The sequence below is a fragment of the Pungitius pungitius genome, chromosome 21, assembly GCF_949316345.1.
Source record: "Pungitius pungitius chromosome 21, fPunPun2.1, whole genome shotgun sequence".
Taxonomy (NCBI): domain Eukaryota; kingdom Metazoa; phylum Chordata; class Actinopteri; order Perciformes; family Gasterosteidae; genus Pungitius; species Pungitius pungitius.
Genome location: NC_084920.1, coordinates 3,731,433 through 3,758,707, shown reverse-complemented (window position 1 = coordinate 3,758,707; position 27,275 = coordinate 3,731,433). Strand labels below are relative to the sequence as shown.

General features: G+C 44.7%; 1 protein-coding gene across 2 annotated transcripts in view; it reads right to left on the bottom strand.

Annotated features, from left to right (window-relative positions):
* LOC119212947 (protocadherin-15-like) overlaps positions 1–24,543 on the bottom strand; it is a 91,363-nt gene extending 66,820 nt beyond the window's left edge. Inside the window, exons 1-3 of one of the 2 annotated variants that reach the window (XM_062559993.1) lie at positions 24,206–24,543; positions 8,981–9,140; positions 923–937 (exon numbers count right to left, since the gene is read on the bottom strand). In XM_062559993.1, the coding sequence (XP_062415977.1) occupies positions 923–937; positions 8,981–9,110 (145 nt within the window). In that variant the 5' untranslated portion in view covers positions 9,111–9,140; positions 24,206–24,543. Of the gene's footprint in view, positions 1–922; positions 938–8,980; positions 9,141–23,496; positions 23,596–24,205 lie in introns of those variants that run through there. The other variant, XM_062559992.1, reaches the window with a different exon arrangement.
* Positions 24,544–27,275: the final 2,732 nt, after the last annotated feature.

The window sequence follows — 27,275 nt, the reverse complement described above, 5'->3', positions numbered from 1 at the left end:
ACAACTCAACTTCGGTCACTGTTGGCCGTCACCACGCCGAACGAACACTTCCGCATACACGGCCCCCCAAAACTCGGGTTGTCCGTAACTACAGCTGGTAAAGGAGCATAACGTGAACACATGCAACATCTGCATAACTGATTAACTAATACCTTTAACTCAGCTCATTACACTACTTTAAAACGGACGTTGACATAATGTTGGCGAGGATTTCCATCGGAGTCTGAATCCGGGTTCAAAAATCCCGATTTTTGTAACCATGAACGAGCTGTCTCGTTGATACGGTCAAATGGACTGCAGTGATTGGATGTCGTGCAGGCAGCGCTCTCTGCATACAGGTGGCGCATATTTTTTTGACAGATGCAGATAAACAGAGCGGCGCGGTGGTGTGAAAATGGTATCCCCCAGTTTTCATGGGAAGTAGCAAGTCTTCTCGAGTCAAAAGGCTCGAGTCCAAGTCAAGTCACGAGTCATCGGTATTCAAGTCCAAGTCGAGTTGCAAGTCTTTGTACGTTTTGTCGAGTCGAGTCTCAAGTCATCAAATTCATGACTCGAGTCCAAGTCACATGACTCGAGTCCACACCTCTGCTGCACTGTATGGACACTCATTTCAGAGGTAAAGGCAGTCACTAATTTTAAAAAAGCACATCGAGGAAAAGTAAAAACTCAAACTAGAATTTCCTGTACGGACAAAACAGCAATGCTTCTCTATAGGGAAATGAAATGAGCCAAGAAATCGTATGATTTTAGGTAATGTGGAAAAAAAGGGGATAAGGGAGACAAAACGTGGAAGTGAGGGGACACTAATGGCCGTCAGTAAAGTGCAACGCAACCGTAAAACACCTTTGCAGGGTTAGCAAGGGTTAATAAACCCGAGCGATGACTCGACAGACTGAATGAAGAAAGAGGAGATAGTTCTTACCCTCATATTGCCAGTCTGCAGTTAGAAACATCCCATCGGGAAGGAGAGAGGAGGAGGAGGGAGGCAGCAGTCAAAAGGAGAATATAAAGGGAAGGCAAAGGAGAAAAGAAGAATCACAAAGCATAAGAATTAACCTTCAGGGCAAAGCAACAAAATGACAAAGAAATAAGGACGAGAGTCGAATTTGAAATGCACTACGTGGGTGCGAAGTTTTGAAAAACATGGGCAAGGTAAAGTTATAGAGATAAATAATGCGCTGGAAGGTGCGCTTGTTTGCATGTACACTACACAAACAGTGTTCTTGTCTCAGGGAGCGTTTTCACCTCCTTTCAAAGCCACCACATTGAACTAACCCGAGCTACAGGCTTAACACGGCCCCTTTCACAGGGGGAGAAGCAGCACCAACATGCAGGGGTTCTCCTTTATCCCAATGTCTGTGCGAGGATACAGAAAATACCAGAGCACCTAGATTCACAGGACACCGTGACATTATTGGTCAGGGGGACAAAAAAGTCGCACAGGGAGGCTGGAAGACAGATATTGGCTCTCCTAGAAAATAGACTTCATGGAACAATGATCACGCTTTCTTTCCCTCCTCAACTCTGCGGTTAGACATCACTGCAGGGTGAAAGCATGGATTATCTCGGGATATATTGGTAATATATCTTGTTTCATGATTTGCAGGAACATGTACCCAAACACGGATTGAGCTGCGCATATTGATCAGAGTTATCAGTAGGATTTAGTGGCATTTAGAGGTGGGATTAGACAAGTATGGAGATCACCATTCAGTTAACGTTCCTCTCTTGATGCCAGTGTATGGTTTATAACGCTACACTAGTAGTGACGTGGGGGGTGAGGGTGTTGATGTTTGAGCGGATGGTTTGGATGTACAAAGCACTGGACTGTGATGCTAAAGACGGAGGTTTGTGTTTGGTCTCCCACATATTGGTGGGTTAGGGTTAGGGTGAGGTTAGAGTTATAAATGTCGGCTGCAGTAGATACTAAAGATGAATTATTGGGAATTATGCATTCAACCCCTTGATTTTCAGGGTGTGATGAGAAGGACCCAATGCAAAAAAAAGTACAATTTTGCGCTCTACCTTCATTTCCACCTCTCGTGGGCAGGTGTGCCTGACCATGTGAACCCTCATTAGCTCTGCAGCCACATACTGAGCGAGAACCTTAACCCGTCACTCTCCTGAAGCTATTCCCTCAGTTCAGCGATCCAGATAGACGCATGAGCCAAGGAACAACAGTCACTATAGTTGCATTACACTCCACCAGCTGGCTTGTGTCTTTGTTTGTGCGTGTGTGCCGACAGCAGATGACAGATGCGCATCCCCTGCTTGAATGCCTTTTTATCCTTCAGTGTAAGCTGATGCCCCTCATTCATTACTAACCAGCCATTTGTTCTCCACAGGGCATCGATGTCTCGTTCTCTACCCTCTGTTTCTTCCATCCTCCGTCTCTTCTTATCTACATCCTTCTCTTTGGCTGTCAGGCCGGGTAATGCTCCTTTAAAATGATGTTTCTCTCTGTCTACGATCAGTTTCAAAGAACGTGTCGTCACTTCTTTCAAGGGGATTCTTTTACATTAAATTTTTACTTTACATTAAAACAAATACATGGATGTATTTTGCACGAGCAAGTGTAACCACAAATCACAAACCTTGCCACATATCTTTAGCGGGTTCTAATGTCTAAATCTAAATGTAGCGTGTACTCTCAAAAGTTTACATGTGCATTCATTTCTTCATTTTGTACTTCTCTTTGTGTAACCACTCACTTATATTTGATAAGAGGACAGTTGCAGCTCTTTTCTCTCCAAGTTTCTGGAGGAAATAATCACTGAAATGACTTTGTGCATGAGCAAGTGAAAAAAAAATCAATTTATGCCAGGTTTCTGTCGAGATGATGAAAAAAGCCCCAAGGAGAACTGTGTGAAGGGAAGGAAAGGATGAAGCAGTCACGGTGTGGACTACATAATAAAAAAAAGAGACATTGAAATACGCTCCCTTCGTTCAGACAATATTACAAGCAGATATAAAAGCTCCCTGTTCAGATGTATCATCCATCAGACACCTCTTTAAAAATGTTATCAATATAAGTCTTGTCTACTATTCAAATGCTGTCCATGAGACTTTGGCAGGCAGAGTAAGCAGGTAAGGGTTGCCAAGGGTGGCAGGAAAGCAAGTCTAATAAAGTGGACCTAGAAAGGAGAGGGGGAGAATGGACCAAGACTGTAGATAAAGACCAAAGCAATCGCACCAAACCAGACTTGAGCTCAGTGGAAACCGCTACTGTTGTTTAGCACACACAGCTTGGCTACTGTCTCCATAATATACCACAAACACACACACACACACACACACAAACACACGTTGCTTAGGCAAGATCTCTTCGTGACACACTTTACACAGTTGACACAATCAAGTCCATATTGAGTGTCTGCATGTGCACACTCACATGCTCGAGTTACCATTAAATATACATGCTAAGACTGTGACTCAGGGGGATACCTGGGAGTGTCTGCGTGTGTATTGAGCCAGGATCCATTGGATACGTGAAATGAGTCACTAGGCCCAACACAAAGGAACAGACATTGGCTTTAATGCTCTATTTCCAGCTTTCAAGTCAAGCTAAGTTTATTAAATGTAGGCTGGATGTGTTGCAAAATGTCATTCTTGCCTGTAATAATAGTATATTTGTTTAATAAAACATGAATATATTGTTCAAATTATCCGGCTCCTCTTTAATCGTTTTGGTAGCAGAACTTCTCTCCACTTCCCTGCTCTCGTATTCTGAGTGTAATTCCTCTGCCAATAAAAACAGGTAATATAAAAAATAATAAACTAAGATAAGGGATTTGACTTATATAATTATCTCTTTCTTCCTTTTGTTACCCATAGGTTTAGACTTGCACTGATTGGACGTCTGTTATGTTCCTTCATATCGATTTATATAATTAGAACAAAATGCACATTATGTTTGCAACAAAACACTTTAAGAGAGACTGTGTTTCTGGATTACTGGATTCGAAGATAAACAACGCCCACATCTGGCCTTCTATCCTGACAAAGACACGGATAACTTGTTGGTTGGACAGATAACAATAATGATTTTTCTCTAGACCCTTTATTGTAATGTATGTATTGGCCAGTTAAAGACTCTTTCTTGACAAATGATGGTGAAGAACCATCAGCCGACGTTTTTTGGTTTGGGCCTGTGAACAGGGCAGATTATTCAATACCTGGTGAGATTTAAGCAGGTCGATAGACCTCGTGCTTTCCAAAACAGTTAAAAAAAGCTTTTAAATTATTTTTTTGTTCCTGTGCCATATTGTGAAAGCGTGCTCATTTGAGTTGAAGTTGTACTTGACTGCACCCTGCTTGTTACCATCTGTTAAATAGTCGCTTGGCTACCTTGCCTGGAGTCAAGACTAAGATTGGCAAATAAAGTAATGGTTAACTCCAAAAATATACTGAAAGAATATGTGGGAAAAAAAGCACAGGAAACAACACAGGAAAAAAGAAAGTAGTCTCCAGAGACGTCTTTGTTGATCATTTCTGAAAAGATTCCCGTCTAAAGAGAAAAGAGTTTGACAAAGCTGCTTCCGCTGTTGATTGATGTACACCGAATGTGGATGTGGCACACTAACAAAAATGCCCAAATGAACATTGTACGATGAAACTGTTCACTCATGTGAGCGAGACTGAAGGAAGGGAAATTGATAATACAGGTCCAAAGATGAAAGAGTCTACATTTCAATATGCGCTTGCATCTGGAGAGATGCCGTTTGATTAAAAAGAAAAAGCTTTTACCATTATCCTTAAAACAAGGCAGCGCAACCCGCAGAAACCTGTGTTTGGAGTTTTGTTAAATACAAAATGAATGATAAATGGGGTCACAGTGATCGAACATTGTGAACCATATGTGTTGTACAGTATGTGTGGGTGTGAAGAAATTAATAGTATCCCGCAGGGTCTGTAAGTCAATTACGAATGAGGCCTTTTTGATTTAACTTAATTACCATGCAAAGAGCCCCTTTGAGTTAATTTAGCGCATTATTAAAACTGTGCAAACAGAAATGTCGAAACAATAAGGCAAGCTGGTATTTTCAGTCGGCCCTCCGAGGAGACTCCCAGGTGTCTTTTCCACAGCAATGCCCACTCTAAAAGTTTTTGTGTGTCATGTCTTTTTTTGAGCTTCCATCAGCGTGCCCCCCCCCCACACACACCCTTCTCCCTGGGGTCCGATTCCTCTCCGTCTTCCCTCTGCTACGTGGCCAGCCAGCCGTTCATCCATCACCATTTCATCCATCCATCTATGCTTCTTTACCACCCCCCACCCCACCCCTGCCCCTCACCCCCATCCATCCATGGAGGACAGAGGAGCTACAGGAACAAAAACAAGAGAGGTGAGAGGAGACGCTTCAAGGAGAAAGAGAGAAGAAAAAAGCAAGGGATTGGTGGATGGAGGAGGGATTGGAAGAAGGGAGGAGGATGGGGGGGGGTGCAGGGTTCGTGAGGAGAGGAGTAAAAGGAAAGGAGACACAGTGTGACCTTGTGTTAGATTGATGTGTCTCTAGAGAAAACGGATTGTAGACCGGCACACACACACACGCACACACACACGCATGCACGCATGCACGCATGCACGCACGCACACAGCACCGGGCTCAGTGCTGTGGGGATCAGCACTTTGCCACCGCGCTACAGCGTATCCACTACCCCGACTCTCTGTCTGCGTCTCGGAGACGGGCCTGAGCCCAGCTGACAGCGGTCGTTGTTGTAATCAGATGGTAGTTGTTCTGAGGAACACATGGCGGAAATAAGTAAACGCCCCTAGTGGCCTCCGAATGCTGCTGGGGGGAGCCGGCATCTGTAGGATCCACATTGTTTTGTCTGTGGGTGTAGCCTGGTGTCGGACTTTTCTTTGGACGTTTGTTCTGTGGTTTTCAGACGGGGGATACTTGCCTGCATAGCTACAGCGATGCGATGTGATTGTCTACAGCTTACCAAAAGTCTTTGTACAACCAACTGGAGATGCTGCAGATAACAGCTATGTCAACGGAGAAGATGTTACCATGTAGCAATGGTTACATCTAACTCTCCAAAAATCCTTCCTTTGCTATGACAAAGCAAATTAACCTACTTCCATCAAAATTTCTTCAAAGCCCAGACAAAAAAAGTACAGGGGAAGAAGCGACAATTAATGTGGGCAAAGGTTTGAGTAGCAATGAAATAACCAGAAAGCTCAGAAATGAGCTAATGAGAAGAAATAAAAAGACGAGGAAAAAGGGCTGTGAGAAGGACAAAGAAGTACAGGCGAGAGAGACGTTGACTTTGGCTGAAAAAACCTCTAACAACAACAAAGGAAAGCAGTAATAAATATTAAAATCACCTTGAAAACTCCAACTTCACCCACTCATGCTGACACACGTGCAATATATACCATAAATCTGCACCATTGACACTAGCGGCGCGTGGCATATTCGTCAGGGGCAGACACGCTGTCATCCTCCATCATACAGGCGTTCACAGCGTCACAAACACCTGCACTCTGTAATAGAGTTTAGTACAAGAAGGAAATCAACAGCTCAAGTCACAAACTGTTCCCTGCATTTGATTGTTCGTGTATTCTTTTTTTTTTTACAGACCAATTGAAACTATAATTGGAAAGTGTGTGCGTGTGTGTGTGCGTGTGTGTGTGTGTGTGGGAGGGGGGCTTCGCGAGGTAAATTGGAGGCAAAAAGATGGCAGGTCTGGTGCGTTGTGGCACCTGACGGACAATTAGTGGAGCCAGTCCAGTCTCACTGACAAACCCCATCTGCTTGGTTTCACCACCTTGAGGGTCAACTAGTGTGTAGCGCACGAGGACAACACTTCAAAAGGGTGCTTAAACGTTATTTATCACCACATTCATAGCGCTTTCGTGAAAGGTGACCCGCTGCATTCGGCCCGTTCTCGGCGTGGGGAGCAGCGTGCGGCTGAAAGGCGCCCAGGGGGGGAGCAACTCGGGGTTCAGTGTCTGTTTCAAGGACACTTTGACACTTGGATAAGAGCAACCCAGGATCAAACCTGCGATTAAAAGACGGCCTGCTCAGCACGCTGAGCCACAGTGGCCCTTCTGGTTAAGAATTGGGTTGGATAATAAGGGGAAAGGTCATGTAAATCTACTGTCGGAGCACACAATTCCCAACACACGTTCACGATGATGTCTTTCAAAGATCAAAACATTTCGACCAGAGCTTAATTAATGTTCTATCACGTCAATTAAAGCAGGTTAGAGTTTGGGGTTAGGGGTCAGGGTTAGGGTTGTGATAAACGCCTAGGTGGTTCGGTACGCCATGGACAGCGTCCGCACAGTTTACCCTCTCTATCCATCCCCTGCCCCTCAGCGGTGAGCGTGAGGGACACTGTGTGGTAAAAGGGTTGCTGAGGAGGGTTTGGACATTTTCACTGAGCCGTGAGCCAGAGACTCTTTGAGCATCTCTCAGAGGGAGCCGGCTGGTCTGAGAAAGTCACCCTGAGAGAGGAGCTATCTGGAAATATGATAAAGTATGGTGCCCCTTGGTTTTGCTCAGTGCAGCTGTGCCACACAATCACAGACACATTATTGTGCGCACACACGCACGCACGCACGCACAACCCAGCACGCAGCTTCGTTGCCGTGCTGGAACTCTGCCAGACAATCAGACCGGTGCAAAGGAAACCATTTCCTCAGCAGCACAAACACAGAGGTGACACACACATCACGGCTCATAACAATTCTTTTCATTGTCGCCTGTCGTCTCTTGTTGACAGTCGCAGATTACTTAAATTCAATTAAAACGAGGTGAAGCACGAGCTTTCACAACGACGCAGGCTTCCAATGAATCCACGCAGCGGAGCCGAGGGGGTCTGTGTCCCCCGGTGCGGGCGAGCAACAATAGCAGGGAGCGAGCGGCGCGTGAGCAACGGGTCAAACTGTAATAAATAACGAGCATCACGCGTTGCGTTCTTAATTAGTGTGTCGCGATTGTCGAATAAATCCAACAGGACTCCACGGGTTCGGAGATGCAAAAGCTTCAGCTCTGAGTCCGCGTGGGACACATTTGTGTCGTCTCCCACCCTCATTAAAAATATATACAGGTGCTCTCGTCACTCATGGAACCAAAAATGAAATATAGTTTGCCGTACCTTGGGAGCCAGGCTAATTAAAACACACCACAAACTGTTGTCACGCCTTGTCCAAACAGCTAAAATCACCCGCGCGTCCTCGGACTTGAGCTCATTAAAAACACAACTCGTATCACGAGGGGACCCACGCGGAAACAACACATTGTCCGTCAAACCCGGAATCTCCCGGCTCATTAAAACAAACTATTTTCGTAATGTAAGTACCTGGCCAGAATAAGACCTGCAAAGCTGTTCCGATCCGGGTCGGGAAAGACACGGTTTTTACAGGTGTATTTAAATGCAGGTCGACAAGCGAGGCGGATGATTCCGGGGTCCATGGTGACGCCTGCACGTGGGCACCCGGGCTCCCTTCCTGCCTTTCTCCCTTCCTGCCTTTCTTGCACAGGACACTCTCAGACACTCTCAGTCATCCACCTTTGGCTGCATAGCCCTGTCAGCTAAATGCCAACCGGATGAATGGCGAGGACTAAGAGTTGAATGGAAAATTAACATTCCGACAAATCGCGCTAAAAGTTTTATGCCTGAGCTCTTCCGTCGGTGATGTCTTCATTTCTGTCTTATATTGCGTCAGTTTCGATTTAACCGATTGATGTTGCTGGAAGAGACACCGCTGGTGCAGAATCCATACTCAGTGGGAAAGGAGTCTTTTGTGTGAAATTGATCGGCAATCCCATAATGCAGTAGCTGAGACGTTAAGTCTTATAAGTGTAAATCATATAGTAAGAGTGAATATACTGCTTGACACCCCGTTGAATAAGTGTTAATTGAGGTGGACCAAACAAGGCACTATTCAAGCAAACTTTATTCAAACAGAGACAAACGACGATGACAGAATGAGTGGCTGAAAAAGAGAGGGAATCGGAACTGCCTTTACCTTCCGTATCCTGGCCGAGACCGGTGGACAGCAGCAGCAGCAGCAGCAGATAAAGCACTCCCGTTCCCATCAGGCGCCGGCATTTGACCCGGCCCCGCGACAGTCGGCCCATCGGGTGCGTTCGAACCATCTTCACCACCGCGCTTCACCAAGCATCCAGCTGCAGAGCAAGGAGGAGAGCACATGAACACGGGCCACTCACGATCACTCACTCGGTCGGTCTTTCAGCAAGAAATCCTTCTAAACTTGGCTTCGTGTCTGCAAGCTTTGAAATAGGTGCAACCAAGTGATTGTTTCACTGGGGGTTTGCCACAACAAAGGTACATGTAGAGACCTGTGGATGACAGTAGAGGACGAAATACATGGTGGCAACAACCCCCTTTCGCATCGTGCAGCGGAAGATTTGATAAATTTGACTTTTTTTAAGGAGGCAATGCATTAGAGAGTGAGGGAAATACACTGAGCTGATATAATAAATCATAAATCCTTATATTTTAAGGTCAAGCCTCGGTTGTTAAGGTTATGGTCAAGGACTTGGGATTAGTCAGAAGTCATTATGGTTAGGCTTGAGTCGATTTTATGTCCATTAAAGCCCAAAAGTCGTAACGCTGCGACGTCGTGTGTGCGTGCTGGTGTCTGTGCCTGTGTGTGTGTGTGTGTATTTGTGTGCTTAGGTTGAGAGTAATTACATTTCATGGAGAGAGGATGTAGCGCTGAAGGGGAAATAGGCTTCTTTGAAGTTCTCAATCAAAGACCCATTCGGGTGCCGTCTGCAGTCCGTATGCGTACGTGTCTATAATTTGCTCTTTGATTGCTTTGTGCAATGCGGCACGAACCCACCTAGCATCAATACTGCCCACAATACTTACACGCACAAACACTCAACACTCGAGAGATGACCTGAGCTCCATCGGTCTAGGTGGGTCGCATTGTGTGTGGTAGGACACACTTCTCTCCAGCTACAACCCTCCCAGTCAGCAGGGGATTTAATTGCACAGATTAGCTTCTTTAACCTCTGTCTTGCCGGCCGCCTAAATGGCCCACTGTGTGCACTGTGCACACACAATTAGCACGGGGTAGGGAAGTATAGTGATGCAGAACAATTATTATGAGCAACTGACTGCTAAGGGCACCGGTGCATTCATCGTTTAGCTACTGTAGCCTTAGTCCAACTTGTGTCTTTCATTTAGCATCCTCTTAAGCTTCTTTAAACTATTTTCTCTTTTAGAAAAACGGTTCGGCAGCAAAGCACAAACTATACAATACTTTTAAACACTTTAATCCTGATTTTAGCAAAGCAACTTTTTGACTTCAGCAATGGTGTAAGCTTACTATCAACAGCTTATTAAATCCGCTAGCAACATTTATTAATACTGTCCAGAAAAAAGGGTCATTCATTGCCTGATTAATCCTCAAATAAGATATTGTCCTGCAAAACTAGTCAGGATAGTCAAACAAATGGCATGTTCACTCTCTATGGGAGTGCTACTAACAATATTCAAAAAGAAGATTATTCTGAATAGGACCATATTTTAAATTAAACTCAGCTGCTCTTATTCAGAAACAACGACATGAGCCGCTCCCGGTCACGTCAAGTCTGCCGCGTGTTTAAATAGAGCTGATTTGGGAAGTACCAGTGGCAGAGATTACTGTGACAGAGTCAGATTACTATCGCCCTGTGAATGGAGATGGAGTTGGCTGACAACGGCAACATAATTGTAATATTCTCCCAAACCCCCCCGGAGGTGAAATCCAGCAGTCACAGGAGCTCCGGGTGCAGCTTTATTTATAGGGACACACTCTGGACTCACTGCTCTTAAACCAACCTTATTGAGTTTAACAAATCAAACTGTGGCGCTTCGACCCGTGCATAACGGTGGGCCGGTCCGACTGGGATCGAGATGTAGATCAATTCTAAACCTCATCTGGGTCCGCAAAAGCAGACCCCCCCCCCCCCCCCCCCCAAAGGAGTGTCAGTCACACTTTATGCAGGTTGCATTTTTGCGATGCCAAAACTACTTTTTTTTTCAATTCATCAAACATTTGGGTAGAAAAAGAAATAAAAAAAGGTCAGTGTTTCAGAATGCTTTGGTTGTGAAATATTGCTTTCATTTACTGCACAGACAAAAAAAAAAACGTCAGCCCTTTGTTTGACATCAAGCGACCCAAACACTAAAGACTCAAATTCGACAAACGGGAAATATCAAATAGACTGTCGGACGGACCCATCTCGAATGAGGCCGGTTGTCCGTTCTCACAAGTTAGCACAAAGCCAGATTGATTTTGGACATCGATGAATAGAAGAAGAGTTGCAGCCCTTTTCATAATTGAGATCAGACAATCCAATTTTTGCTTTTATTCAGAAGGTCACACATCCTCTTTTAGACCAATGCAGCTTTGTTACCAAAAAATATTTGGCGAACAAAAAAAAAAAAAAAAAGGATCGGCCGCAAATTCCAGCGTGCCTTAAATAAGGCAAGGACACAGAACAAGAGACACCGGGACACACAACTTTAGTGTCCTCTAAAACCAACATGGTGACTCACTGAACCTAATAGTAAACATAAGAAAAGCAGGAAGGTCTTTTGCTGAAAGCTTGATTTACTGAATTCATTTGGAACAGATTGGAGTTTGCCGCTGCTTTTCTTCCTCTTTTTATATTTTCATGAACTACGACCAAAAAACAAAGCACTTTTTTTCCTATCAAACCTAGAGGAAGAGATGGAGATAACGACAAGCAGACACGTTAGATTAATATGTCATAATAACAGGAGATATTAAGATAGAGTAAAATTGAGCGGTTGAAACGGGCTGTAACTCATTATAAAGTAATGTCCTGATCATGTTGATAAGGTGTCCCCGATATCTATGTGCATGTTCACTTCTCCAAATTGAGATGCCTAAACTTCATCATTATTAGCAGAATGTGTAGTTTTTGCATGTTTGACCCTCAAAAGTGTAATTAGCTGATAGAGACATCCACATGGGAGGCATTAAAAACACATCATTTTGGTGCCACCCGGTATAGTTGTGTTAATATTAAAATCAAGGCAACAGTCATTTTCTGTTTCGAGGGCATATTTTCATCTTTAATAGATTTTATTTTGACACGAACTTGGAACGCCTTGCTTCCATGGCCCTGAATCAGGGCACAAGCGCCGACTTTTTGTACCATCCTGTCGAACTAGAAATGCTCACTGCAAGCATTTTTGCAATATAATTGCATTTCAAGGCACCATTAGGCACACTTGAATTGTCAGTGCCAGTGCTACAGGCCCCCGTGTTGTTAACAGGCATGCTTTAACACAGGAGTGCAGTTGGTATAAAGGTTTTATTTTTAGAGGTGATGTGCTGAATATATGTATGTGTTGCATCACATTTAGCTAAAAGCTTATCTTCATCTGCCTTCCCCTGCCAGGGAGGGGGGGGGGAAGGGGGGGGGGGGCGTGATGTGGCAGTTGCAGTGGATTAAGACAGTTTGGATCAAAACAAACACCTCTAATACTACCAAATGAACTACACATTACACAGCCATCAGTCCACAAACCCCAACGCGGGTTTCCTTAAGAATACTAGAAAGGAAAAAAACAATAAATAATACAGATGCAATATTTATTCATGAATCGCTGCTTTTTTTACCAGGGCCCTATGAAAACAACTTGTAGACCCTAATTGGGAGAGAGTGTGTGTTGGTCTGATTTCGTCGGCATATGTTTAATTCTCTGGTAACACGCCCTGCTGTAAGCGTCAGTAACCAGGAGGAAGTGCATCAGGGCTGAAGGCTGAAGGCGATTCTCCTCCGACAGAACTTCATAAAGTTGTATTCCTCCAGAGAGGAGAGAAAATACACCCCACAAAGGGAGGGAGAGAGAGACTCACTGAAAGGAAATGGGGAGGATGAAAATAGGAGAAACATGGAGATGCAGGGGAAACAGAGGAAGGGAGAGGGAACAGAGAACAAGAGAGGAGAGCCGAGGCTGAAAGTAAAAAAAATAAAACAAAACAAAAAAGTAGGGAGAAAGACTTTGTCCCAGACAATAGCAGGCAGACAAGGAACGAGACATGGATTTGTGAGGAGCACTTTAAGGCCACGGATCTCATTGAACATCAACACCCTCTCATTGATGGACGGCGATCCGGCTGCTGGGGAGCCAATGAGAAGAGGGCGCAGGTGGTGTGAAGAAAGGATGGAGGAGAAAAAAATAGAGAGAGGCAATGTCACTCTGAAGAAGGGAACAAGATTGAAAAGAAAGAAGAGGGCCCTCGAGAAGCTTTGAGGTGACAGATGAAGGAAAAGGGAAACTTTGCCAGGAAAGGGAACCTGGTTTGACATTAAAAGATTGGAGATTTGACAGAGAACAGGTCAGTGTGTGTTAAAAAATAGTGAAATAAAAAAAGCAATTCAAGTAATTAAAAAGAAGACTCAGCCCAAGGCGAACGATGGCGAAGGACGACGGTTGTTGACATGGCGTTCAACCCCACAGCGTTTCTGATCCGCTTCCTGCCACCGCCATGCGCCTGATTAGATCTCGTTACTGTAACCAGCCGCGTGCGTCTGTTCCTTCTTTTTAAATCAAGGCCTCGTTGGGTCCGAGTGACCTACCAGTGCGGTTTGTTGTCTCGCTGCAATGTGCTGGGAAGGTATCGGTCTCACAGGTGGGTCATTGAAAGGGCTCGCTGTTCTCTCCAGAAACCCCCCCCCTCCCCCTCCTCCCCCCGGACCGGGGGCCCTCGTTTGATGACCTTTCATCTCGGGGCGAGTCAATCGGAAAAAAAAATGTGACACAAACAACGGCCCCGCGGAGGGAGACCAGAAAAATGGCCCAGAGAGACATCAAAGACGCGAATGCTTCCAACACAAAGAGAAGCAAAAGTGACAAGAAAAAGCAGCCATAGACGGTGTAGTCACAGGCCACTGAGACCTGAAACAAGCCTAAATGTCAATGCATCAAAGGGATCACCGTCCGGCTTCTTTGTTCGGAGGTTACATTTAGCTACAGAATGTCACTACTGAGAATATTTGAATTTGTTCTTATTTCGCTAATTGTAAACGCATTTGAATCCATGTTGCAAAAACTGTGCCCTCAGCATCAGGGAGGGGTGGGTGGGCTGCATCCGACTGCACTGAAGCCCCGGGCAGAGAGACAGAGAGAGCGGGATGGGAAGTGAGCGGGATTTATAAGAGTTGTTCACTAAAGCCTCGGGATCCTAATGCTCCAACTTCACAGGACTGGCAAATACTACGGCCGGAAAGGTTCGGCCCCTTCGGACCTTAACCCGCTCTACGACTCGATAGAAACTCGATACCGCAAACAGGGGTCGAGTCAATATTCCAGAAAGAAGTTTTAATAAATCCCAAGTTGTGCATATTTGGTGATTTGACATTCCTCCAAGAATGGACGCGTGCATTAAAATCTTTAATTGAAAGAGTCAACAAATATCCAAACATGATCGAAATATGAATATTAAATTAAGTAAATGCTGGTGTGGACGATGTCTTCGTGCCCGTCGCGATCCCCTCTTATCAAACCACCTTTTGAGGTCCCAGGTCGTTTCCTTCCTTCCTTCCTTCCTATTTTGGCAGGATGTTCAGTGGCTCTCCAGCTGCAATTTGAACGTTTTTGAACAACAGCATTAAAGCCAGAGTACAAAAGTGGCAACGCTACCATGCTACACGATCGTGTCAACAACCCTGACACTTGTGGAAATTACCTCTCAACCCCCCCCCAGTGCTTTACTAAAATAGATGAAGCAATTTGTGACACTTGCTTTCATTTGCCTGAAATGACTGTTATTTTCTCAGTGTAATCAGTCAATTATGGCTGAGCACCCGGCAGATACACTTAAAGACAAACTCGGCGGTGGAAATAAGTGCATCGATCAGATGTGCCGCCCCAGGAGCAAACAGAGGGACGTGGGCGATAGACGGCAAGTTTCGTGATTACACCAAAGAAAGAGAAAGGAAGAAACCGGTGAAAGGAAAGATAAGAAAAATATAGACTGATGTGGGAGGGGTCTCAAAAACCGCCACAACAATATTGCTTTGTTTCATAATAATCGAACCAATAAAGCGTTAAATAAAAAAAAAGCCAGAGAGGTTTAAATCAACAGTGAGACGGAGAAAGCGGTTGAGGGAGGTGGGGGGGGAGGGAGGTGGGGGGGAGATTAGATGATTAGATTAGAAGTCAAATCAGTTGAGCAGAATTGCAGAATTGCACTTCCTTGTTTTGTGTTCTTCTGGGTTCGTATCCCTATGGGTTGAAGTGCACTTATTGAAAGTCGCTTTTGGATAAAAGCGTCAGCCAAACGTAACGTCATGTCCACCACATTCATTCCATCCAGAAGAGTCCACTTGGTTGGATCCTGGAAGGCCCTTAAATCACATAAAATATCACCATGTAATGCCACTGGACGTAAGGTTTCAAATCGTGTGACATTTTGTGGCTTCTTTAGAAGGTGTAATGTCAGTACACCGACTTGTGACTTCTCAAGAAGCACGCACTTTGGAACTCTTCATCCCCCCCCCCCCCCCCGCCCTCCCCTCTCCCCCATGTTCGTGGAATGTGAGAGTGTAAAAGGTTTTCAGTTTGAATCCCACGCTACAGACGCCCCTCTGGCGCTGGAGGCCTGAGCCACACCAGCGATCAGCAGCACTTTTGAACACGAACACAGAAGAAAAGAAGGCGCAGTTTGGTGAAACGAGAGCCTCGCGCCCGACAGTTATTTCATTTCAAGATCGCTGGATCCGAGGTTGTTTTGCATATTTTGCATCCTTTGAGAAATATAACTTTTCGTGACGCTAAACAGACCTCCACGCTAATTTAGATGCACACATGAATATTATGTAAAAAAACTGAACAAGAGCCATGGATTTGCTGTTTTTAGGAAGGCAGCCATGATTATAAATACTTATATATATATACTGTACATCTATTATACCGTATATCTATTTGGGCTGGATTTAAAAACAAGGACTTACTGCATCTCACTCTGAAGGTACCGCAGCGGGAGCTCGGCTGAGCTTTGAGGTAAATTTCCCCCCATTAAACCCGCGTGACTCATTTCCTGTTCGCTCCCCGAGCCGATCTCTCTGCCAGAGAGTGACGCGACATTAGGGGGGGGGGGAAGACATTCAATGCCGGACCCAATGGAGCGCCGGGCCTACGGGGGCGCCAACCGCGTGCTGCCGCCAGCCAGCCAGCGAGCGAGCGAGGGAGGCGGTGAATAACGAGGCGCGTAAGTGGGCGTTAACGCTGCCACTGGTTGACCGCGGTTGGGCGGTCAGATCGGCCCTCACCTCTCGGCGCCGCCGTCATTCCGCAGTGGCGTAATTGCGTGGACGGCCATGCATCTCGCGTCTCATTCTTCCTCGCGGGTCGATTTCACCTCTAATGCCCGCGGCGCCTGGCGGGCATTTTCAATTTGTCTGATGCGCTTTTCTGGGGAAGAAAAAAATGGAACATGAAGAGCTTCAGCTAACGGCGAGTGAGCTTGTAGCCGCCAGCTGTCACACTTGCGACATGTGGCATGTCAGGAAATGGCTCCAACATTCGCAAAAGGGGACATGTGCCGCAAATGGACATTTTTTTAAGCGATAGCAATGTCCTTTTTTCGCCTGTACGAACTGTCAAAACACAAAATAACATGTGAAAAGCCTTTTTTTTTTTTTTTTCTTGAGGTGGAAACCTTGCAGTTCAGCAATCTAAAGAGATTCAGGAGTGCTAAAGATACTTCCCTCCGACAACCGAATGCCACCAGCGTGGTGAAAAGATTGTAGCCTGCAGGCTCAAGCAAAAAAAAAAAAAGTCCCGCAAATGATGCCACTTTGACCAATTGGAACTAATCCACGACAGACACATCTCCGTTACGGTTTCTGCATTGACGGGCAGAATCTGCAAATGCAGTGATTCCGCGTGATTTCCTACGCGCACCCAAACGCGGCAGCCGAGGCTGACACTAGCACCGGCATTCAGCCGATTCTGCCCATGAAAATGTCTGACTCAGAAGACCTGCTTCTGTCAGCGCTGACACACTGGCCTGGAACAGGAGGCCGGGCTCCAACCCCCCCCCCCCCCCTGCCGCCCCCCGGGCAAGCGGCTGCCAACAGCGCTCAAGTGTTGTTGGTTTGAGCTCGGCTGCAGGTCTGCTGATCCAATGATCCGCAGGGCGCCGATCCGCAGCTCCTCCTGGAGCCTAATCCTACGGCGCCAAGCGGATCACAGAGGGGGGGGGGGTTCTTTTATCCACGTCACAAAAAGGTGCTGCGTTCTGTCATTTCAAGTTCTCGCCACTTTCTCTGTGTTTATGGTTTGAAGAGTCCTTTTTAATACCATTTATGTGGTCATTTTTTTCCTTGGTTAATAATTAAAATGATCACACATCCCATCTCTTAAAGCTGTAACTTTCCTAAAACAATAATTCCGTTGGTGATTTATTTTCTGATCACACTATTTGAGGAAGAAAGAGTAAACTGCTTGCTATGATGGTTCTTTTTCTTTGACCTTGTATGTTAATTGTGTCAGTCGGTTGGATAAGGGTCAAACTCTTGAACCCTGACCTGTTGAACTAATAAGGGAGAGAATCAATAAATCACCATACACCCAGAGTTCTGACCTTCTTCATAGGCTTTCTGAGGAAAGGTATCAGAGAAACTCCTGGATACTTCAAAACATTTCAAAACTGACAGCGTTGTTAAATATTAATGAAAGTCGGGAGACTGAAGAACGGAAAGGGAGAGAACACACTGGGAGAATAATGGATGAAGGGAAAATAATAGCTCGTAAAGTTGTCTTGCTTTGAGCGGCAGTGTTTTTACATTCTGCGAAGAGAACTGAGGCAAAAAGAAGGAGCCTAAGGAACACAAGAAGAAGAAGACATACATCAACGGAAAAGATTCTCTCAATAAAGTTAAGTTCTTACTGTCCTAACCAGTGTTGAGTTAAGTTGTTTCACGTCCAATTTGGGACAAACTTGTCCATTTAAAAAAAAGAAAAACATTTAAGTCACTTTGACTGACATCACAAAGTGGACGTGAACACATTCATCCTTTAGGAAGGCCCCTGCCTTTTAAAATGAGCTCTCCTATGAGCTCATCCTCATGGGTCACCTCACTTTAAATATTTAAACGTTATACCTCGAAATTATAAATAATTAGTGAGTTAAGCAAATTTCATTTTAGAAATCTTAGAAATTTTAGAAAGAGTTTATTTACCACCACTTGGTTTCAATGAATGCACAACAGCAGCATTACAGGATTGCACTAGTGTGGGATTTTAAATCTAAATACTTAACCACATTTTATGGAAGGTTTTTGCATTTTTGTCTATTTCATTTTTTTTTTCAACTGTTTCCTTCACCCCGCAATCCTTGTTTTAGAATCAATTGAATCTCGCATAGCTTGGCAACACTGAACAGAATAAATGGATAAAAATGATCGATGGATGAATGGATTTCCTATGTTTGTAAAACCTAAGCCCTGCTAGATGAAGGACACCCAAATTATTATGGCACCATGACGACAAATATCTACCTCCTCGTCCACGTCTCCACCAGAGAGAAAACCTAAAAAAAAGAACAGCTACGAGGCAGTAAAGTGAAAGTCCAGCGTGTGGCAGAGAGCCACGGCTACACTCGAACAATCTTTCCCAAACGTAGAAGCGAAAGTTGGTAAATCTATCAGGGTGAAACTATGTCAAGCCTCCAGCGATTCAGTTTGAACTTTTTCTGGAGGACAAAAAAAAAAAAAAAATGCTGCTGAGGAACATTTGCCCAAATAGACGGCTCGGTTTGAAGAGGGAGGAAGTGAAAGCAAGACGGTTCAGAGGGAGAGAGAGGGAGAGAGAGGGGGGGGGGGGGGGGGGGAGAGGGAGGGGGGGGGGGGACGGTGGAATCCGTTGTGCCAAGAGCTGTGCGTTGACCCTGATTAAATGTCCAACTCACTGGGACCACTGATAAGACCAAAGCACTCTGGGCAGTGTGCGTGCTATGTGTGTGTGTGTGTGTGTGCTACGTGTGTTCAGGAGCCAGAGCAGATAAGGTGTGTCTACACACGTGTGTGTGTGTGTGTGTGTGTGTGTGTGTGTTCCAACACCAATTCTCCTGTGTAAACATGCTGACCTGGCACCACACCAGTAGACCCTTTGAAGTTGGCAATAGCCTCTGTGATCTCCTTCCCTCTTTTGCCGTCTCTCACACACACACACACACACACACACACACACACACACAGCCAGCAAAAGGCGAGACATAACACTGGCAACCCTTCTGTGCCTTAGCGTGTGGTCGCCAAAACGCAATCTCCTGCACACACACACGCACACACACACACACACACACACAGGAAAAAAAAGGCTTTTATTGTCGCAAACAATTGCGTCCTCTGTCTCTCTGGAGATAAAACAAGAAATTGTCTTGCTCACGAAAGAAAAAAAAAAACACTCAGCAGAACAAAACGGTTCTTTTGTTTACGCCACCTTTAATGGAAATTTTTGCTGACAGTTCCTTGTGAGTGTGTGTTTTGCTGGAAGCGCCATCCACTCCGGAGCGTATCACACTTTGGCCTCGGAGGCTCTGCGCGTCTTAAATCAGACACACTGACTTTTATGGCTGCAGTCGGTTTCTCTCCAAACCCAACAAACGTTGTGTGGTAGTTAGACAATTTGTTAATGTGTGCCAAAAAAAAACAACGAGACATATCTAGACTAACCTTTTTAGTTTAGGGCTTTGCAAGTCGAAGCAGAATGGGATGGGCACGTTTTGTATATATTTATATGCGATGCTTATACCAACAGGCAGTTTGTAATAAAAATGACCAATATTTAACAAAGCATGTTGTGTGTGTCACCTTCCCTTCACATGCTTTGAAATACACGTTTCGGATCCTAAATAAAACCGTTGCGGCTGTGTCTTAGTGTGCTTCAGGACGCTGAAACACGGGCCCATTGGTTACGTTCTACTTTCACTTTCCCAGCCACACTGCAGAGACCGCCACTGGTGAGGGCCATATATAATTACTTCAATATGTTGAATTATGAGTAAGCATCCACAGCGGAGATGATGGATCTCTATGGCAAACAGTACCGTGTTGTGATATGTCTGAGGCTCATTGACTTAGTCTTTCTCATTTGGGTCCAGCGCTGAAGAGGTTTAGGAGCCCCCGATCAGATAGAAAACTACTTAGGGTATTAAACTGGGGCAGGGGGTTCTCAGAACTTTTACCACAGGCTTAAAATTAAGTTCATTTAATCTCGCTCCGGGACTCAGGCAAGCTGGTAAACTTCTACTTGTACAATGAACCTTCCCAAGCAACCAAAGAGAAATGTTCGACCCAGTTTTGACATCTACAGATTTACGACAATTCAAATACAAGTTGTTTTTGGTTTGCATTCTTCATCATTTTCTATGTTTTATCCTGTTCGAACGATGTCGAGTGGTTACTCGCTATGAATTAAATATAGTTTTGAATTGTTAAACAAAAAATTGGTCAGGGAAAATAGGCCAATCAAAAAATAAGTTAGACAGCCCCTGCTTATTTGCCTCTTTGTTTCTCTGGTCTGGGTTGCCAGATATGCAGATTCCAGGCATGTGATTTGGCAAGTAGGCAAATAATCTCGTTAGGAATAATTAACTCTGGTGTATTGTTGAATGTCAACTCAATCCCTTCCACTGAAGCATTCAAAACTGCACCTGGCAACGCAATCAACCAAATTACGACGAGATGGCAGCGAGGACCAAAATTCCTGGATTGAAGCTGGACGGTGTCAGACTAACCCATTCAGAACTTCACCCAGTGGGAACAAGTACACGACAATAAAGCAGTGAACCCTTCAGTCATCGATTCTGATTGGCTGCAGGGTGGCCATTCATTTCGATAATGGAACCCCCACTAAGCAGTTCCAGTTTAACGGCCTGTTCCCCGCTCCAAATGAATGCCGCATTGAATGAGAACTGAATATTACACTTGAATATCTAGCTAACAGCGTCGAGTGCAGTCAGTGCCTCGTCCTCTGAGAAAAAAGTTACAATGCCCGTCTGAACTTAGGGACACGTTAGGTGATTGTACCTAACTCCCCATTCCACCTTTGGATCTCGCTAGCATAACGCTAGCCTTCAAATGTTGCCTTTAAATGAGTAGTTCCTGCTGCATTGCAGGGGAAAGTAGGCTAATATGAACCGAAAGATCAAACGTTTGATTTTCTGCAGATGCTCTTTTACCCGAAAATAAAGTTTCCAACTCAGTTGATAACCGAAAAGAACAGGATTTTACCTACTAAAAAGCAAGTGTTGTTCACAGAGGCCTGACTAACTACATGTGACATCTCTTTGACAGGTTGTTGTGAGCATAAAGCCAAGTCTGTTGTTCCTAGCACGGGTTCTACAAACACTGTCATGTACGGTTTGAAAAATAAGCATCCAATATTACGAGAAAGAATTGTTATCCGGAGGCGTTTTAAGAAATGCACACAGTAGGTGGTTGACGTGGAAAAAGGTTACCCTACAGTGTAAATGCACGACAGTTGGGTGGTGCACTTTGCAGATACTGCGATAATGAGAACACGATAAGACAGAAAACATACGGTTGTGATAGAATTGTTTAATACCCAGGAGGATTACAACATCCACTTCTACCCTTCAGACAGAGACGGAAGAACTCATCCGTGGCCTGCAATCTGTCAGAGATAAGAATAGTTAGCTGTGCTCACGCGACTGTGGCTAATTCAATACGACACATTTCTAATAGGTAGTCTGGCCACTGGTGGGGGGGGGGGGGAAATGAAGCCCTTTTTCTTGCGGGCAGCTTGTCTCGGGGGGGGGGGGGCTCCCAATGTCTTTTTCAGCTCTTGTCATCGGCTGGTCGGCACCCATTCAAAAGAATACCGGCGCGACGCTCTCTCCCGTCGCTGGCCTACCGCCTCGCTGCTGCCTCTGTTTAAATAAGATCCCCTCTCTCTCTCTGCCTTCAGTACGATCAGCCTGATGTCACGCCCCCCCCCCCCTTCTGCCGCCCCATCAGCACCCAGTCGTCTTACATTAATCAGCCAGACCATCTGAGCAGAATCACCAGCCACTGCCACCAATAGTGTCTGAACTCCATTGATCTGTTCAAAACCCATCGATTACAAACCTCAGAGTAGAGGCTCGGCACTGAAGGCTTTACTGTCAAACATCTTGTGTTATGATCATGATTTCTTCATTCGCTTGTCTCTCCTGATTGAAATAACTAGGTCAGATATCACTGGTTGCATGTTTGTGTGAGGGCTTAACATCTCTAGTGAGTATGCAGGGGTGCTTTACTAATTAAAAGGTACCATGAAATGGCATTCATCTCTTTTAATACTATGCATTGTTGTACGTTGAACAATAGAATCATTTATTTTTTGCACACGTGAAAATCACCCAATTAAGCTAAGCATAACCTCAGGGCTCACATGACATTTGATATTTTATATTGGGATGATTTAGTGAGATGGCAAGTTTGAGGCAATACAGGTGCACCTCCTTATCTTAAGCAAGCCCCAGATTGAGAACTCCTGTAAAAATAGTGCAAAAACATAAATAATCCCTCAATTTTTTGCAAACATTCTTTTTGCAGTGCATATGCCCACCTGTAAAACTTCAGTACGAAATACTCCCTTTTAATCATTTGTAATCTGCTTTGTAAGCAGCACTAGTATAATAATAGACCAAACTGTATCAGATAGCTGAAGGGCATCAGTTGAATATGGAGTCTGAGTCAAGATGTCGATTTTGAAGGAGGAATACTTTCAATCAGTGAAAGACTGAAGGTAAGACATAAGGCCACAGATCTCATTCAAATGGGCATTTGTGGTAAATAAAAACAAACATTTGTTGAGTCAATGCGAGGTTCAAATGTGATCAAACAAATTAAGGTGTATGACTTTTTAAAATATATACCAATATATAATTTGCATTTTAGTGTTAGTTTTAAAGATCAGCCAAAGAACCAACGTTAGAAAAAGGCTTATTTGTATATGGATGGCATATCTTCTCCACTAATAATCAACTAACAAACCAACTAAATAAATGAGTACATAACTCCATAGACAATCTCCCTTTCAAAAGACTTTAAATCAAAGTCCTTCTGCGTCCGTCACCCAGCATGACTAACTGGATTTGACATGGCGACAAGTGGACGAGTCCCAGGTTCACAGAACAGTGTGTCTGACCCCTCTTCTCACACACACACACACACACACACACACACACAAAAAGGCGCGTGCGTACATAAACGGGACCACACGGGTAGTGCACACTCAAATCCAGTCTCACTCTGCTTCATTATAATGTGTGTGTGTGTGTGTATTTAATTTTAGCACTAAATAGCTCTACCTGTGTGTACATGCCACTTTCACACATGATTGAGCAAAGATAGACAATTTATAAGGGCACATATGTTGACACCCAGAGTATAATACAGTTCATAAGGGGGGCAAAAGCAGGATCATCATTTACCTGTTACACCTACTTTACATCCCCTCCCCCATGCCCCCGCCCACCTTGTCAACTTTGACTTTTTCCTCTTGCTATCTGCTCACTCTTGAGGAGGCGACAGCTTGCCCCTAATTAATCGGATGACTCTCTCTTCCTAATCCTGGACACAGAGGCAGCTGTGAGGTAACCTTGTGGCGGGACCCACTGAGGCAGACAACATATACGGTCACTGTATGGGCTCATAAGCACTTCCACTGACAACTTGTTGAAATCACACACTTCGGATCAATTGCAGAAAGGACGGGTTTCAACCCAATTATTTAAAGAAAATGCAATGTAATGCCTCAAATGTAGATATCGCAAAGAAAATATCAAATCTTAGCTGCAGGGTACGCTGTGTGACGAAGCCAGGACGGTGCATCCTTCACCGTTAGCCCCCTTCCGATAAACCGATCAGCAGGAGACGCGAGATCGTAGCGTGTTGCATATAAATGTGCTGAGTGAACCGGCACCAAGGATCCGCCTTCTGCCCGTTTCAGCACCGCGGACAGCGAATTCCTCCATTTAGGCGCGACACTTTAACGCAGAGAGCTGGGATTCGTCTGTATTTAACTAAGAATGGCACACGTGCGAACTACTTCTTCGTGTGCCCCTTAAATGAATGAATGGATGAATGAATGGGAACTGTGTAGCTATTTGAGACTCTAGAAATAGTAAAAGAAAGCAGCCGGGATGGAGAGGGGGAATAATACAGGTGCACGTCGTTCCACTCACCGCGTAATCCTCGTTGAAGACATACGTTTAACGCGCACATCTACTTTTCCACACACATGTTGCCTCCTCGGGGCCGCGACGAGGAACAGCCCGGGGAGAACATCCAGGAAATAACATCCACGCAACTCACCCACCCGACACCACTTTTCTTTAAAGTCGCACACACAGGCACACATACAAACACACACAGGCACACACAATAGGAAGAAGGTATTTGGGCGGTGAAAAAAAAAAAAGAAGAAGAAGATAAGTCTCGTTCTCCTCTGGTCTTCTTTTAGTTTTAGTCTCCAGTGTGCGACTCGCGTGACAACTACACGAGGTCTGCGGGAGAGAGAGACACACACCGGGTAACAGTAATATCTCCTCAAGCCTCCCCCCTCGCGTTCAACCGGGGAGGGCGGGAGGGAGGACTAACGAAATTAACCAGAGAGAGGGAGGGCGGGAGAGAGAAAGAGAGAGAGAGAGGGAGAGAGCGAGAGGGACGATGCGGAGTCAGACAGGGAGGTTTTCTGTTCGAATCTAGTCGTGCATTTTTACCGCAGGAGCAGCGGCCGGTGCACCGCCGTAATGTCGTTAGGTCCGCGGCAAAGGGCGGCTGGTGGCTCCGCTCCGGTCTCTGCGCCACACCGGCAGGCTCGTCGGTTAACTCGTCGGTAGAAACTCACGCCAAAAAAAAAAAAAAAGTTAGCAGCCTACTAGTCAAAGACGGCATTAAGGATGTGTTTGCGCGTCGTTTTTTCAAACGAAACAGTGGTCTTTTTTATTTCTTATTTTCTAGGGGGAAAAAAACACGACATGCGCAATCCCCAAAATGCGATTATCTCACAGGGTGGTTTCCTTGGTAGTGTTGCTTCCAGGTGCAGACGGGTGCCTTTGACAGTGTGCTGCACCAGCAGGTTGCATACTGTATATTTAACTACAGTGTGGCCTTTTCACATATAATGTGCTTTGACTTTGCTGTTTCAACGTGATGCCACTGAGACGGTGGGATTGAATTGTACCCCCATTGAAGACGAGTGACTTGGACATTTCAGGGGGGGTCTCTCTTGGAAAAATATACCTCAAAACAGGACCAGTTAACATAAAAATAACAGGGATTGCTTATACTCCACATTTGAAATCTCAAACATTCAGTTCATCCCCTTTTTGTCTTTCTACATTCACTAAACTCTTTCCCAGTGACCACCACATACACTGATGGGTAGTTAAACATATCACACGATCACATTTCATTAGATTATATTTTCTTCGGAAAATGTTATTAGGTAGCCAAAAAAAAACTATATAAGAAGTCTTCAAATAAACTTAATACGAGAAGCCTTCCGTTCCTATAACTTTGACATATCCCACAATTCCACCACTGACAGGTAGGTCAGAGATGCGGGTGTGTTATCCTGTACCGGATAACGAAGCATTGAGCCGCTTGCCTTAAGCAGACATAAGGTTCCAGCTACAGGAGGTCTCGTAACCCCAAACACGACAGATGCTGACCCAAATGACATCTCCTCAGTCCCTTTGACACTTTCTGCAGATGCGTTGGATGGAGTTCTGATTTTTTTCGTAGAGATTAATTACGCTTAATTATGCTCTCACTTTCCACAACTCTGGAGCATACATTCAGTGTCTTCATACACAAAAGGAACCCCACAGAGAAAACGCCTACAATTTTAAATATATTACTAGACCGATGACCATTCATTTCAATTTGAAGAAACAAAGAACCCTCACTAATAACGAAATGCAAAGCGAAATGATGAGGCTGAAATTAACTTCATAAATGCAATGAGTCTTTTGCCACAGGGGGAGATGCAAACTACACCCTGGCCAAAGAAGCGTCAAAGCCAGCGACGGCTCAAATAATTGCTTTGGCTATCTGGGTTTGGGGAGCAAAACGGAACTCCAGCAAAGTCTCTGTGGGAAATTTTTCTCTTATTTCGTCCTTGAGCTCTAAGTATCTCCACATCCTGAAGGTCTCTCTCAGCACGCGGATCTGTTCACGTTTTGTTCAGAAAGGTAAATCATTTCCAGGCAATTACAAATGCATGCACTTTAAATACTTGCAATAGAAATATGATAGGAGAACACAAGAGCAGTAAACATTAAACTCTACTCTGTCAGGAGAAAAGTAAAGTGAACTCTAAAATGGAAATAACTGACCCAATTTGCTTTGAGCAGACTTCTTCTCTGTCTATTTGAACTTTGTTGCTAATCAGACATTCAAGCAGTTGGAGTTAATCAGAAGTGGTGAAAAGGCTTGGCACCATATTGGTTTGGTGTAAGGGGGAACATTTTTTTTTTTCATCCCTTGAGTCGTTTTAAATATTGACATGTTGACATTTGTTTTCGAATAAAATGTGTCATCTGCATATTTAAATTGAAATGTCCTGCTCATTACTGCCTTGGGAAGTACCCAGAATGAAAAAGTGACACACAATCCGAGAGTGCCAGGCTGCAGCAGTGGAGCAGACTACTGTGATGGCTGTAAAATAGGCATCTGATATACTGTATATATATATATATATATATATATTAGTATTATTACCGTCTTTATTTTAGTATTTAAAGGGAAAGTTGACGAATGACGCATAGAGCCAGTTGACTTTATGCTCCTGTGTGACCGAACACACAGAACCTGTCCGTCCATCTGCTCCGTGGGATTACAGCATAACTCGTGCATGTGAAGCCCAACACAGCTACAACTACTACACATTGGTTTCTAAATGCATCGTCCCTTATTGGTTATACATTGATCATGGGCGGGCCAAGCAGTTGCAGGATCACCCCAACTTGAATCTATTGAAATGACTCCCAGTAAGAGGGGTTTCAAGGCAAAGGGCCAGGCCCGTTATAGCCCCTACACCACTGTGATCTTACCTGTGTGTCCATCTGCTCTGCTCTGTGGGATTACACCAAATCCTATTGAGCTCAGGGAATGGCGGTCAACATCAGCGGGCTTGAACTAATCATGGCAAACCAGCAGTACAAGAGAGGTTTGTCTTTTCCAACAAAGCCCGAGATGGATATAAAAGGAATTATGGTTCTCAGAGTCGGTGTAATTAGCTGCAGGTGG